The sequence below is a fragment of the Danio aesculapii genome, chromosome 6 (genome assembly GCF_903798145.1).
Source record: "Danio aesculapii chromosome 6, fDanAes4.1, whole genome shotgun sequence".
In the NCBI taxonomy this organism is placed as follows: Eukaryota; Metazoa; Chordata; class Actinopteri; order Cypriniformes; family Danionidae; genus Danio; species Danio aesculapii.
Window position 1 is genome coordinate 27,757,532 of NC_079440.1, and position 18,771 is coordinate 27,776,302.

At 38.6% G+C, this 18,771-nt stretch overlaps 1 protein-coding gene across 3 annotated transcripts in view; it reads left to right on the forward strand.

Annotated features, from left to right (window-relative positions):
- Positions 1 to 18,771, forward strand: part of rptor (regulatory associated protein of MTOR, complex 1) — a 228,242-nt gene that overhangs the window by 167,332 nt on the left and 42,139 nt on the right. For 2 of the 3 annotated variants that reach the window (XM_056459872.1, XM_056459873.1), the window contains exons 22-25: positions 4,643 to 4,761; positions 14,092 to 14,195; positions 14,447 to 14,663; positions 15,048 to 15,158. In XM_056459872.1, coding sequence (XP_056315847.1) covers positions 4,643 to 4,761; positions 14,092 to 14,195; positions 14,447 to 14,663; positions 15,048 to 15,158 — 551 coding nt within the window. The remainder of the gene's footprint in view (positions 1 to 4,642; positions 4,762 to 14,091; positions 14,196 to 14,446; positions 14,664 to 15,047; positions 15,159 to 18,771) is intronic. The other variant, XM_056459874.1, reaches the window with a different exon arrangement.

Below are 18,771 nucleotides of genomic sequence, written 5' to 3' on the forward strand. Positions count from 1 at the left end.
GTTTCTCTTTTTGCTTGATTTTGCCATTGCTTTTTCATTTGGTTATGCCAAAGTAGAGTCATTACCATATTTATTAGGGGGAGGAGGCATGGAGGGGATTTGCGCTTGTGCAAGTGTGCTCACTTGTGCCCAGTTTCATGTTAATTTCAATGTACAAAGAGAATATGCGTGGGATTCAGCGCGCGCAGTGTTTCATACATCTGAATTTTTTACTGCGTACGCACATTTACAGCTTTGTGCATATGCAATGTTTTAGTATGAATTCAACGCAAGTCTTCGTACATGAGGCCCCTGGTTTGGGCCATCCTCATGGCACTGTCTTCCAATGAGCAGTTGCCATGAACGGCGGGGCCACGCCCCATACCATCATAGTAAGGGTCAGTCATTAACAGACTGCATGTTGATTTCACGTGGTAATAGCTCTTGCAAGATTAACATCAAATGTTACAAGACGAACACTGTTTGTACTTCTAGTTTTTCATTTACACCAATTTATTGCAAATGTCACTAACTTTCATTCAATACCAGACATCATACATTTCAGACACATACAGATCATTTTAATCTGCTCTAAGGGTTAAAACAACACATTGATTAACATGGTTGGTTGGAATAAACACAGCATATGAGGAAAACTATGGCATATTATTCAAAGATACATCTGCCTTAGTTCTAACATTTTAAGAGATTGTCTTTCATTCGTATGCATTATTCTCTCTTTGTCTCTACGAAATTGTACATCTGGCAGGATGTACCACACGTGCCCTGGCACATGACCCGGACGTCATGGAAAAAGTCTTGTGGGGCAATTAGTTGAGCTTTCCCACTGAAAATCCTGCAAAACCCCATTGTGGGTAATTCAATCCTTTACTAAGTTGGCTGAAGGGTACCAGAACATCTGCGGCCAAAGTATTGGTCAGAATCATTTGCCACTCTGTTATCGTGATGGTTTAAGCCCTCAGGCCAGATCTGAATGACTGAGGCAACGTGCGCTTGACCAAGATTTCAGATTCAAACTCGTGTTGATCACTGCGATATGCCCATGAGTTCCTTCACTATTTTGAGCCTTGATTCTAACGCTGCCTTTTTTATATGTTGCACTATAATAAAGTAGTTAAAATGGTAGACTCATGCATGCATAGGCTTTCAGAGGCATTATCTAGATGAAGAAATAAACCATGTTGTTTAATGTGCTTTAAAAAGGATCATGTTTAGTATTTAGTATCCTCTTTTAAATTCAGAACACTTGATTCATATCACACGATGGTCACTTGTACAGTTTGCATTCTTTTATACTGTTGGTTGAAATTGTAGTATCTCACAAAGACAGTTCTGACTATGCAAAAGACCTGCAAGCAAAACAAAGAGAATCAAACCTCCCCTTTGATCCAGGTATATATTTAGTATATATCAGATATGATCAGACTATTTCTGAACAGACCTGCTTGCTATGGGGCTGGCCATTCACAAAATGGCCTCCAGCAGTACCCAGAGTGGCAGGCACCAGATCCCTCTGGATTCCCCGAATGATAGGCACCAGATCCTCATGTATTCCCCTGAAGAACGGGCACCAGATTCACCCAAGTCACAAGAAAGTTTAGAGCTGTTCACCTATCTGATCCACCTATGTTTCTTGACCCAGAGCCACCTAATCCACCAGGGTTGTCTGAACCACTGGTACATCTTGACTCAGAGACTCCTGAACCAATGGGGTTGTCTGGACCACCAGTGCTTCCTCACCCAGAGCCATCTGATCAACAGGGTCGTCTGAACCACTGGTATCTCTTGACTCAGTTATTTGACCGGCTGGTGCTCCACCCTCCAGGCCCTCTCCAGCTCCCCTCACCAGGGCCTCAACAGCTTCACTCTCCAGGGCCTCTGCAGCTCCACGCTCCAGGGAATCCACAGCTCCACGCTTCATGCCCTCCACAGCTCCACTCACCAGGGCCTTCGCCGCTTCACGCACCAGGGCCTCTGCAGCTCCACTCTCCAGGTCCTCCGAAGCTCCACTCTCCAGGTCCTCCACAGCTCCACGTGCCAGGTCCTCCACAGCTCCACGTGCCAGGTCCTCCGCAGCTCCACTGCACAGACCTGGCCCTCCGTCCCTTCCCCTCTTCCACCTTCACTCCACTTACCTCCTGGATGATAGCTGAAGCCTCTGTAATCAGCTCTTTGAAAGGGAGGCTCTGTCATGATCGCCAGCGATCTAGTATTTGCAGACTGCTATTGAACTACACATCTCATCTGTCAATCAATTTGGTGGTCAGGGAAACTGCACTCCTACGTCACATTACCTCAGTATTGTAGGGATTTGGATCCTATTTTAACATCAGGAAATTTAAAAAAGAGACTTATTGCGTTTATATCACTCCAGTATGACTGTGAACACGGGTGTCAAAGTGGCACAGTGGGTAGCACAATCGCCTCACAGCAAAAAGGTCACTGTTTCGAGCCCAGGCTGGGTCAGTTGCCATTTCTGTGTGGAGTTTGCATGTTCTCCCTGTGTTCGCATGGTTTTCCTCTGGGTTCTCTGGTTTCCACGTAAAAAATATGCTGGATAAGTTGGTGTTCCAACTAAGTTAAGGAACTAAGCCTGGTTTCTAAAAAGAAAATGAATGAATGAATGACAGTGAACACACTAATCAAGTCTGTCCTCCCCCCATTCTGGACACATAAAAGTTGGCATATTGGTCTAACCGCTCGACTGATTATGCCATTTCCACTGCCCTCCACTCAGCCCTCACCCACCTGGAAACAAAAGACTCACATGTCAGAATGCTGTTCATTGACTTTAGCTCAGCATTCAACACCATTACCATTTTTAAGCCTATTAGGGGAGTATTATAATGGATTGTATTAAATGCAGAACTGAGGTCCAATAACATGAAGAGAGAAATGCATCCACAGTCAGACAACAGGAGCAGGTCATTTGTAGGAGTGCTGTTTCTGTGCTATGAAATGCTCTAAATCCAGATTGGAATTTTTCACAAATATTGTTTCTCTGTGGGAAGGAACATAGTTAATCACATATGACTTTTTCTAGTATATTTTATAGAAAAAGCAGGTTTGAAATTGGTCATTGAACAAGACTTGCCTTGGTGTACTGTTGTTTCTTTGTGTTCTCAGTACTTTTTTCTTCCCCTATTTCACTTTATTGAATATAAATGTTTTTATGGATTGTAAGTGTATCATTTTTTTATCTGTGTAGATTCATATCAACATCTGGTCCAATTTCAGTCCAATTTCATGTGAATTGCTGCCCTGGAACTGTGTTTGCTAAAAAAAATATATGTTTAAGTTTTGAATACTTATTTCCTCCACTGTAAATGGATGTAGAGGTATTTAATGTTTATTACTGCATAATATTATAATTTGCTAATCTCAAAGTAAAGGTTGTAAATTAGCTTTGAACATCATGTTTTATAGTTTAGCATCTGCTCTTCATACCTGCTGCAGTTGTGTGGGTCTAGAAAAGTGTATGAAGAGTGAAGTAAAGTAGAGATCTCCATAGAGAATGTGTTATACATGCGCTAATACACTAATATGCCAAGGGACCTCTTGAAGTTCATACACATGTAAACACACACCCCAGTACAGATACGTCACAAAGTCAAGCAGATAGGATGTTTATGCAAACATGGACACAATGCAAATTCATCTCATAATTCACATGGCTGAAGGAATATGTTGAAGAGCACAATGAACTGAATTGTTGGATGGCATGCTGCAGATGATGATTGAATGACAATTTATGAGAATTGGTAGAAAGAGATAATGTCAGCTGCTGTTGCTGGCTGCTTTAAGCAAAGAAGTGAAAATGTCAGATTTGAAGCAACATGTTCCCATAGCTTAACAATAGCAATACCAGCTTCTAATAAAAGACAGATGAGATCTATTTCATTTCTATTGTATAAATCAGTGGTGATTTTTATTAGAACAAAATAAATAGTAAAATATATGGTGACCTAAACTATTCCACTCAATCTTTTTGTTTAAAATTATTAGTAATTATTTTGCTTTAATGCATTGACCAAGTTATAACTCAGCTGTTCATAAGCTGTTCTGTATAAACTAATGTGAATGAATAATACATAGTGCCTTAGTAAGTGTCATTCACTCAGTTATGTCATTTTAAATGCAAAGATGGTATTGTTTATTATGACAACTCAACATAAACAAATACATCACAAAAGTCTTTATCTTTGTCATGACAACTTGTCATTACCAAGACAACAAAACTTGTCAAACATGATGGTCATGAGGCCATTATAATTGTGACATGGAGGGTTATGGTGTATTGGTTTATGACAGGTTGTCATAACAATGTAATCTTTGCATTTAAAATGTCACTAGCAAATGACACTTAATGAAGGATGCATAAAATCTCATTCCCATTCATGACATGTATCTTGTGGAAATGTTATTCATGTTATTAAGTTAGTTAGTCTCATGATATCATGAAACATCTCATTATATAAGCATCAGTATGATCCATTGAATATGTGATCTTAATTTTATTATCACTAAATCGTTTCTGCACAAAGTAATATTGAATGCAATACATGTATATGTGGTCTTACTAATTGATTAATTTAATTTTAATGAGATTTAACATTTGTTCAAATATGTTTTCTCTTTTTAGGAGTGTCTTTTAACAGTGTTTATACTCAGATTTGGAGGGTGTTACTACATCTTGCAGCTGATCCATTTCCAGATGTCTCTGATCTGGCCATGAAGGTTCTCAACAGCATTGCATACAAGGTACACACAGTCCTGGGAGCCACATTGCACATCTTCTATTTAACTGTGCTCACGCATTTTCTAGGGGTTTCACACAGAACATTTTGTATTGTAGTACAGAACACTGTAAGTGTTAAAAGGTTTTGGCATTGATATCAGTGCAACATTATAAAACTAGTAACACCATTGCCTGTACTTTTTGGTTGCCACAAAGAATATCAGTAAAATAGTCTTATGCCTTATTCACACTAGCAGTGACTTTGTAGCTGCCTGTCGCTCTGGGTGGTGACCTCTGAGCGAGCTGAAAAAGAATCATGTGAGCTCTACTGATGCTCCTGTTGGCTGTCGCTCAAGAAAGTCGCTCTACATTTGCATAAAATTGAAGGATTCTCAACTTTGTCGCATCACTCGGCACGCCCACCCGGTCGCCAACGGTTGCTGTCACTTGCGTAGATGTAGGTCGCTGGAAGTTTATCACTCTCTTTTGAAATGAACGGTGGCTTGCCGCTTTGCCATTGCGAGTCTTTCGTAGTGTAAATGAGGCTTTAAGCCCTGGTCAGATCACACAATTTTTATTGTTGGTTATGAAAGTCACTATGTCAGAAGATTTTTGTTTTGATAAAATCTTAACGTGGTTAATAAATGTGCCAGACTACACGTTCCTTCTTGATCAGTCATCCCGTGACATCTACGACCATTGTTATTTCCCAAAACAAGTGTCACAAGTGTTGCTATAGCAATATTTCTTATCTTAATTTACATGTTTTTTATTTTTTTATTTTAGTTTTTATCTTATTTAAATCTCAATAAACTGATGCTTGCACAACAATAATATTCCATGATCTGCAAGGGCAGCTGCTCCAGGGCCTCCACATGAAATGTGTGCAGACAAATGCACAGTCAAAGTCATAACCATCAAAATCATTCTTGATTTCTAGAAAACACTTATTTGTCCAGTTCAGTAGTTAATACAGTTAGTATTATAGTTTCATATACCAGCAGCATTTCGATCATTTATAAATGTTACATTGTTCTGTAACTTATCTATCTAACTGTGTTCGCTTATGGTTAAATATATAAGCTATATATGTTTAACTGATAAAAGAACTGGAGTAATATGACCATATTTCTTTGTTCCAGAAAGCACTCTAGCAACCGCATTTTAAACCAACTGAAGTTTGTTAATTAGGTCTACATTATAATAGTCTAACTAAAGGGTCATGAATAAGCATTAGACATTAGACATCATGTTCCGCATTAGACATTGATAGCATATGTCGAATTTGGCAACATTTTTAAGATAAAAAAATGCAGTTTTACAGATGCTTGAAATCTGGCCTGGTAACAGGTTGCTATCAAAAATCACCCCCAGATTTTTAACTGAAGATGAGGACTGAACTGAAAATTCATTAAGGGTTAGACAAGGATCTAGGTTTTTGCATATGAGGTTTTTGGGTCCAATAAGCAAGACCTCAGTTTTATCTGAATTTAGTAATAAGAAGTTTTTAGTCATCCAATTATTAATATCAGCTATACAATCTGTTAAGTTTCTGAATTTGTACAAATTATTAGGTTGAGAGGAGGTATAAAGTTGTGTATCATCTGCATAACAGTGCAAACTAACTCCAGTTTTTTTAATTATGTCACCTAGTGGTAGCATATATAATGTGAAAAGTAAGGGACCAAGAACTTTGTGAGTTTGAGTTTTGTGGTACCACACAGTGTACTTTTAATTGGTATGAAGACTCTTCATTAACTGATACAAATTGATAACTTTCAGATAGAAAAGACCTGAACCATGCCAATGCAATTCCTGAAATAGCAACAAAATTTTTCAATGGAATTCAATTCAATTAAATTCAATTCAATTCACCTTTATTTGTATAGCACTTTTACAATGTAGATTGTGTCAAAGCAGCTTCACATAAAAGGTCATAGTAAATAGGAACAGTGTAGTTCAGTTTTTAGTGTTTAAATTCAGTTCAAATTAGCTCAGTTCGGTGTGGTTTAATAATCACTACTGAGAGTCCAAACACTAAAGAGCAAATCCAACGATGCGCAGCTCTACAGATCCCGAACCATGCAAGCCAGTGGCGACAACAGCAAGGGAAAAAACTTCACTAATTGGCAAAAGTGAAGAAAAAAAACCTTGAGAGAAACCTGACTCAGTTGGGCACGACCATTTTAATTTTCACTTTTCGTAATAACGTCTTGTGCAGAGCTGCAGTCTCAGCGGCGGAGGCTGGAAGCTGGCCTCAGCGAAGACTCATCTGTCCCTGGAGGGTCACAGGAATCAGTCTCATGTTCTCCACTCCTCCATGACCACCACAGTAGCTGCTCAGGATACGGCCTGGTCCAGGATATGGAAAACTTGGGATCATCTCGTCGTTGGTCTTGGATCGAACCAGTGACTCTGCATAGTGTGAGGGCCTCGGGAAGAGTATTCCCAGGTGGAAATGGAGAATAAAGAGAATAATTAGCGTAGCTGCTGTTCATAGTGTATATAAACAAGATGCAGAAACCTGTGTGGAAACCCGCTAAGTGGTGCACTGAGTGTATGCTTTACTAAACAGATAGGTCTTTAATCTAGTTTTGAATTGGGAGAGTGTGTCTGAGCCTCGGACGTTATCAGGAAGGCTATTCTAGCGTTTAGGAGCTATAAATGAGAAGGCTTGACCTCCTGTACTCTACTTAGCTATTCTAGGTACTACCAGAAGCCCTGAGTTATGAGATCTTAAAGAGCGAGTTGGGATTGCAGCGAGACAAAAGGTTGGTTAGATAAACAGGAGCTAGATTATTTAAAGCTTTGCAGGTAAGAAGCAATATTTTAAATTCAATACGAAACTTAACAGGCAGCCAGTGTAAGGAGGATAAAATTGGGGTGATGTGATCAAATTTTCTAGACCTGGTAAGAACTCTGGCAGCTGCATTTTGTACTAATTGAAGTTTGTTAATAGAGGATGCTGGGCAGCCAGCTAACAGTGCATTACAGTGGTCCAGCCTAGAAGTCATAAAAGCATGGACTAGCTTTTCTGCATCTGAGATGGATAGCATACTTCGTAACTTAGCAATATTTCTCAGATGAAAGAAAGCAGTTTTTGTTACATGGGATATTTGATTTTTAAAAGTTAAATTGCTGTCTAATATGACACCCAGATCTTTTATAGTAGAGTTAACGCTAACTTTGTATCCCTCTAATTGCAGGTCGAGTTGTGAGATATGCTGTGTATAGGATTTAGGGCCAATAAGTAATAATTCTGTTTTGTCTGAGTTTAAGAGAAGATAATTGTTGGTCATCCAGTCTTTAACATTGTTAATACACTCAGTTAGCTTGGACAGTTAGGAGGGCTAGTGTATGCTTTAAGCGATGGGTTGGACCAATAACGTTTTGCTTTATCCCTAGTGAATGTAGTAAATCCATAAACGCAAGCCCTAATGTGTCGATAGCGTCATCTATGTGAATGTTAAAGTCTCCTACAATTAGTATTTTATCAGTTTTAACTAGTAAGTCAGAGATAAAATCAGAAAAATCTTTTATAAAATTGACATAGGTTCCTGGGGGTCTATATTTGGTGATTAGAGCGAGAGATAACATAGGTTTTTGCATAGTGTCCGGAAGCATAACATTAAGCGTTAATACTTTAAAGGAGCTAAACATAAGTCCGTTTCTCTGACTAACATTAAGAATATCACTAAAGATTGATGCAACTCCCCCACCACGACCAGTTTGACGAGACTCATGTTTATATAAAAATCCTGGGGGAGTTGCTTCATTTAAACTAATATAGTCATTTTGTTTCAGCCAGGTTGCAGTGAGACAGAGTGCATTAAGATTGTTATCTGTTAAAATTTCATTTATGATAAGTGCTTTAGGTGCTAGTGACCTGATGTTTAGGAGAGCAAGCTTTATGAAATTTGTATTTTCATTTTCATTTCAAATGTTTTCAGTTTTTCTGGTTTAATTCTTAATAGATTACTTCTGGAGCACACAGTACGTTTATTTCTTGATCTAATAATACGAGGAACAGACACAGTCTCTATGGGGTTAGCCAGATATGCATTACTGATATGTATGTGGGACAAATAGGAGTCTGTATAGCTAAATTGTGAATTTTGTGAATTTTTACTTACTAGTCAGATAGAGTGAAGTATTCTGGAGATGTTGTCCGACAGGAGTTCAGCTCCAGCTCGACTGGGGTGCAGCCCGTCAGCAAGGAAAAGCCTAGGATGCTTCCAGAAAAGATTCCAGTTATTAGCAAAGATCAATTTCTATTTTTTTACACCATGTTAATAGCCATTCATTCAGAGCAAAAAGTCTACTGAATCTTTCATTTCCTCGGAAGTAGGTAGGAAGTGGTCCAGAAACGATGATCTGCGTGGCGGGCGAGGTGCGTCGAACCGTCTCGATCAGGCTCCTGAAGTCCTTCTTCAGGATCTCGGTCTGCCGGAGCCCGGTGTCGTTCATCCCCACGTGGAGGACGACGGCACCGAGGCTCTCGACAGCGCTCAGGATAGTAGGTACCTGTGCAGAAATATTCTTAACTCGGGCACCAGGGAAGCAGAAAGTGCGTACTTTGTTACCTTTGGAGGAAGCAGAGCAGACGTGGCGCACGATTGAGTCACCTATGATGGCCACATCGCGACCCGTCTCGCAGAGAGGGGCAAAGCGGTTCTCCATGGGGATCTACCACACGTGAACAACGCCTGGGCGAACCCCGTCCTTGGTGCGCTGGGCCTGGACAGAGAAACACGCGGGGTTGAGGAAGACAGAGTATTGTGAATGTATTGTATAATTACCTCAGACAAGTGAGTAACGGGTTCGAGCAAAGCCCGGAGCTGCGCTCGCTTTGTCTCGAGGGAGCGAATCTGGGACTCCACTGCTTCCAGCTCCAGGACCTCCATCGATGCTTCTCCTGCACTCAAGGACAGACACACAAGCGACATTGTACAAGGCGAAGAGCAAAGCCAGTAATTGAGAAAATAAGTGAATGAAAGAGGTCGTTAGCTTTAGCTGACCAGCGGTGCTAGCAGGCTAAAACTACAAACAACAGGCGGATGCTCGAGAGACAGAATGTTTGAAAGTAGATTTGTTTGTATAAGTGTGTTAAGGGATTGTTCACCCTAAGTAAGAGAGACAAATATTTAGCGTATGAGGAGGTATTTAATGAAAAAAATGTAAATTGCAAGTCTAAACGCACGTAGCAAGGCTACCGTACACTAACAGTGACGTCACTCGAGTATGCGCACTGACTGTTGTGTTGTTCCACTATGTTGTTCCACTGTGTTCCAATTTTCAAGCCTATCAAGGAGAATATTATGATGGATTGTATTAAATGCAGCTCTGAGGTCCAATAACACTTAAAGAGAAAGATGACCACGATTGGACAACAGAAGCAGGTCATTTGTACCGGAGTGCTGTTTCTGTGCTATGACATGCTCTAAATCCAGATTGGAATTTCTTACAAACATTGTTTCTCTGCAGGAAGGAACATAGTTGAGCAGATATGACTTTTTTTTAAGTATCTATGAAAGTAAACGCTGGTTTGAAATGGGTCTATAATTTACAAATTCTTTGGGATCAAACTGTGTTTTTTTAACAGCTAGTTTAAAAGTTTTAGGAACATATCCTAAAAGCACTGATGAATTCAAAATGTTAAGAAAAGGTTCAAAAAGTTTTAAAAACAATTGTTTTAATAATTTGGTCTGCATAGGATCTAACAAAGAAATTTATCAGACAGTTCTTTTCCTAACCTACTGCTGAGAAAGTCTGAAGTTTTTCCACCAACAACCTACAGTGCTCTAGTTAGGACGTTGCTGACTTATCTATGCACAATAAACAAGAGATTAAATAGTGATCTGAAATGTCATCACTCTCCTGCACAACTTCAACATTATCAATATCGATACCATGTCACTTTCATCAGGTTTGTCAGTGGGTGCATCACTGAGGGGGCTAAACCTGTTTGATGTTGGAATGGACTTACAGTGTTTTCTCCCACATCTAGATGCTCTCACAGTAACCTAGCCATCTTGCTGCAAGGATGCAACAACCGGAGCCAAACAATGTGCAGAGCATGCTTTGCTAGTCACATCCAAAACCTTACGCAGAGACCTAGCACTCTTACTATCATCAATTATAGTTTGGATTTGTGTCACTAATTCTGAGATCTTCTCTGTGAGCCTAACTATTTCCTTACGTTTATCACATGTAAAGCCCTCACTGCTGACAGAGAGAGATACACTAATCATATGGCAGGAAATGCATGTGAGAAGAACAGGAGAAGCCATTTTTACTCAACATGAGTTGAAGTAGATTCTGATTTACCACTGGAATCCAATGAGTTAAAAGGAGCATGAAATGAGCAATAGGCACTAAATAGAGAGAGAGAGAGAGAGAGAGAGAGAGAGCAGAGCACCTGCATAAGATGATATACAATATAATATAAAAGGTGCAATTAGACAAAGTAAATAGAATGTACGACGCACGTAAAAGAGAACAGATGCGAGTAAGCAAACTTGAAAGTGAAAACAAGAAAGAAAGTAATATGCACAATCAAAAGTTTGTATGAAATACACAATTACTGAACAAATTACAAGACAATATAAATGGTGCAGTAAGGCGCAACAAAGTAAAAAAACTGTACATAAGAGAAAACAGATGTGAATCAGCAAACAAACTGGAAAAGGCAATAAAGTGAATAAATAAATGAAGAGTCTGTATAATAACTACAACTATGCTTTGTTTACACATGAGACATGAGCTGTGATGCTGTGTTTGTGGAAGAGAATTAAAATGAAAGGGCTAGTAATTAATTTGATAGGATTTTGATAGTCTTGATATAAAATTTAAACAGTTATACAGGACAGAGAAAACAGGCCAAAGAAGAGCTAAAAAGCAGGCTAACAATACTTACAACTGGACTGTTGAAATATGTTAGCTGTGATGCTAGCACAATGTGCTCACACTGGTAGTGGTTAATATTTATGAAGTTAGTATTTATTTAATCGACGGAGTTTAATTGCACTGACTAGTAATTAATTTAAAATAAAATCTGAACTTCAAGCTGAGCAGGCAGGCTAAGCTACAGCTACACCCTGTAAGAGAGCAATGAAAACAACAGAGTGACAGGAGAGCAACAGAAACAGCAGCTATGTATATGTATATAACATAGCTAATAATTTGAAGTTTGATTTTTTTGAACGGAAATTCCCCAAACTATTAAGTAAACTGAAACCCAATCCTATATTAAAATGAAATAAGTTGGCAAGCTTATATTTTGTTTTTCATTAATTATGTAATGTCCAATCATTGTGTTGCTTAAATCCCATATACCACAGAGATTCCTTTGCTTTTAGTGACATTATCAGTACTTGGATTTAAATAAAACAAGTGATTTGGAGTAAATCTATAATTTTGAGAAAATCACGCTTTATTCTTCTTATTACTTTTTCTTTAATTTTTTTTTACTGAATCTGTGGAACACAATTGCAGGCATTGTAATGTTTAGAGTGCATTCCAAACACAATAACTTTTTTATGTCCTCTCAATCAGGATAAGTCTCTTTTTTGCTTTCCAGTAGATTGCAGCAAAAAAAAAAAGTTGGTAATGTAAAGATTGTTACATAAATTTAGTTAAATCCTGTGTTTTGTAAAAAGCAAGGTTTTAGTTTTTATGCTTTATTTTGCAATTAGTATTGTGCGCGTGTGTGCGTGCGTGTTATATTAGTGTTGTTCTGGAATTGCAAGTTATACATAGATTAACCTCATTATGATTTACCTTGCAGCACTACTATCAGATTTTAAAATTACACAGTTGTCACCTCTGTTTGAGGAAATGTTGTTGCTTTTAGTGGAGTTACATTACAGCAAAATCCTGAGTAAAATGTACTCAGTTCAGATAGTATTTGGTCCCTCTGTAAATTGAGTTAAAGTTACTCAGCATCAGAGTTAATGAGACAATGAAGGAGTTAATTAAGTGATGGTTGAGCACTGATGATGAACACCTGATGTTAATAAGCAGAAACACAGAAGAGAAACACAAAACTACTTCAAACAGCAACAGCAGATTAACTTATTACTAATCTATCTTTATTTCTGTCAGATGTCTACAAAAGTCCATATGAGATTTATTAAAAATAAACATATTTAGTTATTTACACTTTTCAAAAAAACAATAAAAGAAAACTTTTTTTCATTGTCACTATCATGGAGAAAAGTGGTTAATTTACTTGAGCTCTTTGACTTGATTTCAAATGTTAGTTTGTTTTGGTTTTTTGCTTGCTATGACAAGCAAAAAAGAGTAAATATGATCAGATTAACTTATTCTGCATTGAATCTTACTATTAATAAGTTTAACTTTGCATTGTGTTTGACTTTGCAAATTGTTTAAAAGATGGTTTATCATTTAAGAGACAAAATTCTGTGTTTTTCAACAGAATGGATCAACTGTTTTTTTTTGTTTTTTTTACACACATTGAGCATCTGAATCACTTTAGAGACACAGACATCAAGAATTAGCATATGCTTCTCAACAATGGTTTAGAGATTTTTTGCTGCAGTGCATGCTAGGAGAATCATACAACCTTCATCCAAAGTTGTATCCATCCAAAGTTGTATCCAAAGTCACCATTATTGAGATGCATATGCCCTGTAAAAAAAAAAAAAAGACTGCCCAAACAAAGTTTTTTAGTGACCGCTGCATTTTGCAACAGGATAGTCCACACACACACAGCTGTTTGACACTATTCTTTGCACCTACCGAATCAGTAAAGGCCACAGACACATACATTGTGAAATGCAGAGTTTTTGTTTCTCCCATTCAGCGTGCGGATATTCCATTAAAACAACACACTTTCAATAGTTCATAGTTGCATCCAATATCTCATTTGTCAGGGGGGCTTGCATGAAATGTTCCTGAATCAAAGTAAAAGTGCCAAACTGCAGTTAAAGTCAACAAGTTAAAAAATTAAACTCCCGAAATTACATAAAACTTTGGAGGAAACGTGGATAGCACGGTGAAGCAATGAACTTAATCGAACTATGTGCTATAACATGTAAATCGGGATCATGAAAGTAGCATTCAAAAAAGCAACTCATGTAAACACCTTAATCATATTATTGTCGTAATTAGATTAAAGCAAATGATTCGATTACTGATGTCTATGTAAATGTAGTCACTGACTCCTTAACTTTACCTCTGCTGCTGAGTAACTTTAACTCAATTTAGAGAGGGACTAAATACTATCTGAACTGAGTAAATTTTACAAATTTTACAGAGTAATGCAGAAATGTAAATTTAATCATTAATGCCACTGTAATTAAATCTGCCTCATACTGTGCTTCTCACATCAGGCCACCATGAATGCTCGCACACAGAGAATTTTGGACTCAGGATCTCTGACCCAGTCAGCTCCAGCCAGCCCCACCAGCAAAGGCACACTAATTCATCAAGCTGGGTGAGTTGTACACACTTAAAATGTGCATTTCACCTACAGTAGAGTTTTATTAAATAAATAAAGTAGAATATAATATCTTGGCTACTTTGTTATACTCTCCTTTGCTTGCATTAAACATTATTTTGCTCATTTTATTAGCTGTGTTTTGATATTGCTGTTGATTTTGTTTTCGCATATTGCTCTGCATGCTGTCCCGGTTCTTTGGCAGTGCATTAATCTGTGAAATATGGCCTTACTTGTTGGTGTTGTAGTGCTTCCCACAGATCCAAATGCTCTTCATCTCCCTCCAGCGGATCTCCACCCATGCCTGGTGCATCCAGCTCCAGTCTCACCAATGAAGTGCCCAAACCACCTGTCCGTGACGGTCCACCTGCTCGGCCACCATACACACCAACACTAGGTGGTCAGGCACCCCACTCACAGCAGTTTCCACGTACCAGGAAGATGTTTGACAAAGGCCCTGATCAGGTATATTAATCATGTTTCCACAGATCTCTTCAACACAACTCTCATAACCCTACACTGTTTATTTGTTATAAATATTTATTTGAGAATTTGCAGCCATGTGGGTTTTCTTATTTTATTAATGGGCTTTTTGATACCTCTTTTGAACAAAGAATCCTGAAAACATGAAGAAATTTTTCAATTAAAAATTAACCATCACAGCTGGTAATAATAAGAGATGATTTTCTGCATATTAAAATGATTTTGAGAACGATCATGTGACACTGACAGTTGGAGAATTTAATAAAGAATAAATGGTTGTTTTAGGCAAAATAAAGCACAATCTGTCTTTAATTATACGATGTGGCAATTGAGTTTTATATTGTAATTTATTTGCATCTTCCTAAGACTGCTGAGGATGGAGATGAGACTGCTGTTCACAGGAGCTTCGTTAGTTTGAGTCTGCAGACAGGTCTTTGTGACTGGAGTGCCAAATACTTTGCTCAGCCTGTCATGAAGGTGGGTGATGCATGAATCAAAGGTCATATCTAAATTATGAATTCTAAATCACACAAACTCAATTTTAAATAATTTTAGTACATAAGCGTGAAAAAGTGGGACTCCAGATATAATATTAAGTCAAAAGTTTATTATCAATTAATATCAAAAGTTTTCTTGGAAGTGACTCAAGACTGTGTGTGAGATCATCTATTCAGTAAAACACAAGTAGTTATGTAGTTCTGATCTACTGACATGCTTGACTGTTTGCTTCCTATAGCCTTTAACTCTAAATGGAACCTTTTATGCAAATTCTCAAGACAAGTTATGGTGAACAAATAACTTGAAAAAATGTGTATCGTAATGATGTTAGGAAGCTAAAATTGAAGGCTGTTAAATTAAAAATTTTATTAGAAACTTCTTTTTTACCTTTGAGTATATCTTAATAGATGAATTAATACAATTTTAATAAAAGATAATACACTGCTCAAAAAAATAAAAGAAACACTAAAATAACACATTGTAGATCTGAATGAATGAAATATTCTTATCAAATGCTTTGTTTTTTACGTTATCAAATGTGCTGACAACAAAAATTACTCAAAAATGATTCATGGAAATCAAATTTATTAACCCATGGAGGTCTGGGTTTGGAGTCGAACTCAAAATTGAAGTGGAAAAACACACTACAGGCTGATCTAACATTGATGTAATGTTCTTAAAACAAGTCAAAATAAGGCTCAGTAGTGTGTGTGGCCTCCATGTGCCTGTATGACCTCCCTGCAATCCATGTTGAGTTGGCGAATAGTCTTCTAAGAGATCTCCTCCCACACCTGGACTAAAGCATCCGCCAATTCCTGGACAGTCTGTTGGTGGTTGAAGCGAGACCTAGATGTGCTCAATTTCATACAGGCCTTGGGAACAGTTTTATTCAGGCCTGGGCTAGTCCATTGCAATAATGCCTTCGTCTTGCAGGAACTGTTGACACACTCCAGACTCATAAGGTCTAGCATTGTCTTGCAATAGGAGGAACCCAGGGCCAACCACACCAGCATACTGTATGGTCTTACAAGGGGGCTGAGGTTCTCATCTCGGTACCTAATGGTAGTCAGGCTACATCTGGCGAACACATGGATGGCTGTGCGACCCTACAAAGAAATGCCACCCCACACCATTTCTGAACCACTGCAAAACCAGTCATGCTGGAGGATGTTACAGGCAGCAGAACTTTCTCCACAGCGTCTACAGACTCTTTTACGTCTGTCACCTGTGCTCAGTGTAAACCTGCTTTCATCTGTGAAGAGCACAGGGTGCCAGAGGCAAATTTGCCAATCTTGGTGTTCTCTGGCAAATGCCAAACATCCTGTGCGGTGCTGTCACACCACCTTTATGGAGCCTGTTGGTGACCGTTTGAGCAGACATATTTGTGCTCCTCCTCTTCCTCCTTGCACAAAGGCGGAGGTGGTGGTCCTGCTGCTGGGTGGTTGCACTTCTACAGCCTCCTTTACGTCTCCTGATGTACTGGCTTATCTCCTTTTAGTGCCTCCATGCTCTGCACACTTCACTGACACAACAAACCTTCTTGCCACAGCTTGCATTGATGTGCCATCCTGGATGACCTAGACAACCTGAGCCACTTTTGTGGGTTGTAGATTCTGTCTCATCCTACCACTAACGTGAAAGCACCACCATTCAAAAGGGACCAAAACATCAGCCAGAAAGCATAGGAACTAAGTGGCCGGTGGTCATCACCTACCAAACTACTCCTTTATTGGGGGTGTCTTGCTAATTGCCTGTAATTTTAGACCTGTTGTCTATTCTTTTTGCTCAACAGCCTGAATAATTGATTGTCAGTCAGTATTGCTTCCTAAGTGGTCAGTTTGATTTCACAGAAGTGTGATTGACATTAAGTTACATTGTGTTGTTTAAGTGTTCCCTTTATTGTTTTGAGCAGTGTAGTAATATATAAATAAAAGATATTGTTGCCACAATCTATTCTGCTTGTCCTTAGTCAAACTATTGTTGTCAACTTCATTGTCCACAGTAAGAACTTCTTCACACATATTTAAAACTGCTGCTGCTAGCATGTTCAGAGTGCTATAACATAAACCATTCCTCAGAAATAATCAGGGCTCTATTTTAACAATCTAGGAGCAAAATCTAAAGCGCATGGCACAAAAGCATCAAGGGTGTGTCCGAATCCACTTGCTATTTTAGGGATGGAAAAATATGCTGTGCGTCACGGCACATGGTCTAACAGGGTTGTGCATATTCCCTTAATGAGTTATGGGTGTGTTTTGAGCATAATATACATTAAACCAATCAGAGTCTCATTTCACATTCCCTTTAAGAGGCAGTTGCGTCGCGCCTTGGCACATTTGCTATTTACATGGCTGACTTTGTAAGTGGAAAAACTGAATGCTTCACTAATGAGAAAAAAGTTAAATGGACCATTTGTGCAAGGATAAAGAATGAGCCTCCTCCATTCGGCATCTTTACTTTCTCTTTACTTTACTTTTACTCTTTACTTCTTTACTTTTGTGGATAAGGAATCAGTGTTGTACGCACTCCACTGAAGACATTCATTAGCCTAAATATTTAATTTTGTTTGTTAAGCACAAAGATTTGTTTCAAAACCTTTTCTAAATTCATTTCTGATTTCCAGCAAACTAATAAATGAACAATAATAACAAAGTGTGGTCAAAAAAGTTATATACAAACACATGTCCTATGCCCCATATGGTCCAAAAACCGACAGATTGATGAATCTAAACTTGTTTTTATTAAAATAAATAATTCTAATAATAATATTAACAAGAAAGACGAACATGGCGGCGCATTGACCGGACGTACCTATTCACGCTCCTGCAACATTCGAGAAATTCGCTTTTAAACAGCCACAAACTGAACGAAAATATAACCAACAAACCACTGTAACGTTAAATAACTCCAAAATAAAATGTCATCGCGAACTGCAAAGAAGAAACACGGAAATCAAGATGAGGCCGAGTCCGCCATTGGCCAGGCTAGCGCAACATTCGAAACTAAAGAAACCAACGCAAACATTGATAAAAACCAAGAGAGCCCCATTATGGATGCAATCGCAAGTATGAGAGAAGACTTCTCAATCAAATTTACGGAGATCTTCTCAGCCATACAGGAGGTAAAACAAGAGGTCAAAGACTTTTCAAACAGATTAACCCCGGTCGAACAGTACATCATCGACACAGAAGATCGGATGACCATGGTGCAAAATACTGTAGACAATCTCCAGCAACATGTGAAACTTATAGGAGCTAAACTGGAAGATCAGGAAAATCGAAGTCGTCGCAATAACGTGCGTCTTACCGGTCTGCCAGAGGGGGTGGAGGGCCCAGATGCGACGAGATTTCTTGAAAGATGGCTACCTAAAGTACTGGGACAGAGCTCCTTTTCCAGTCCGATAGTCATTGAAAGAGCTCACCGCCTACAGGATCGTCGTGACCGAAACACTCCAAGAACACTTATCGTGTTTCTTGAATTCGAAGGATAAAGACAAAGTGCTGCAGCGTGTGCGGGCTAAAGGCAAGGTAACATACGATGAACACAAAGTTAAGTTTTTTCAAGATATCGTGAAAGAAACGCATCTGAAGAG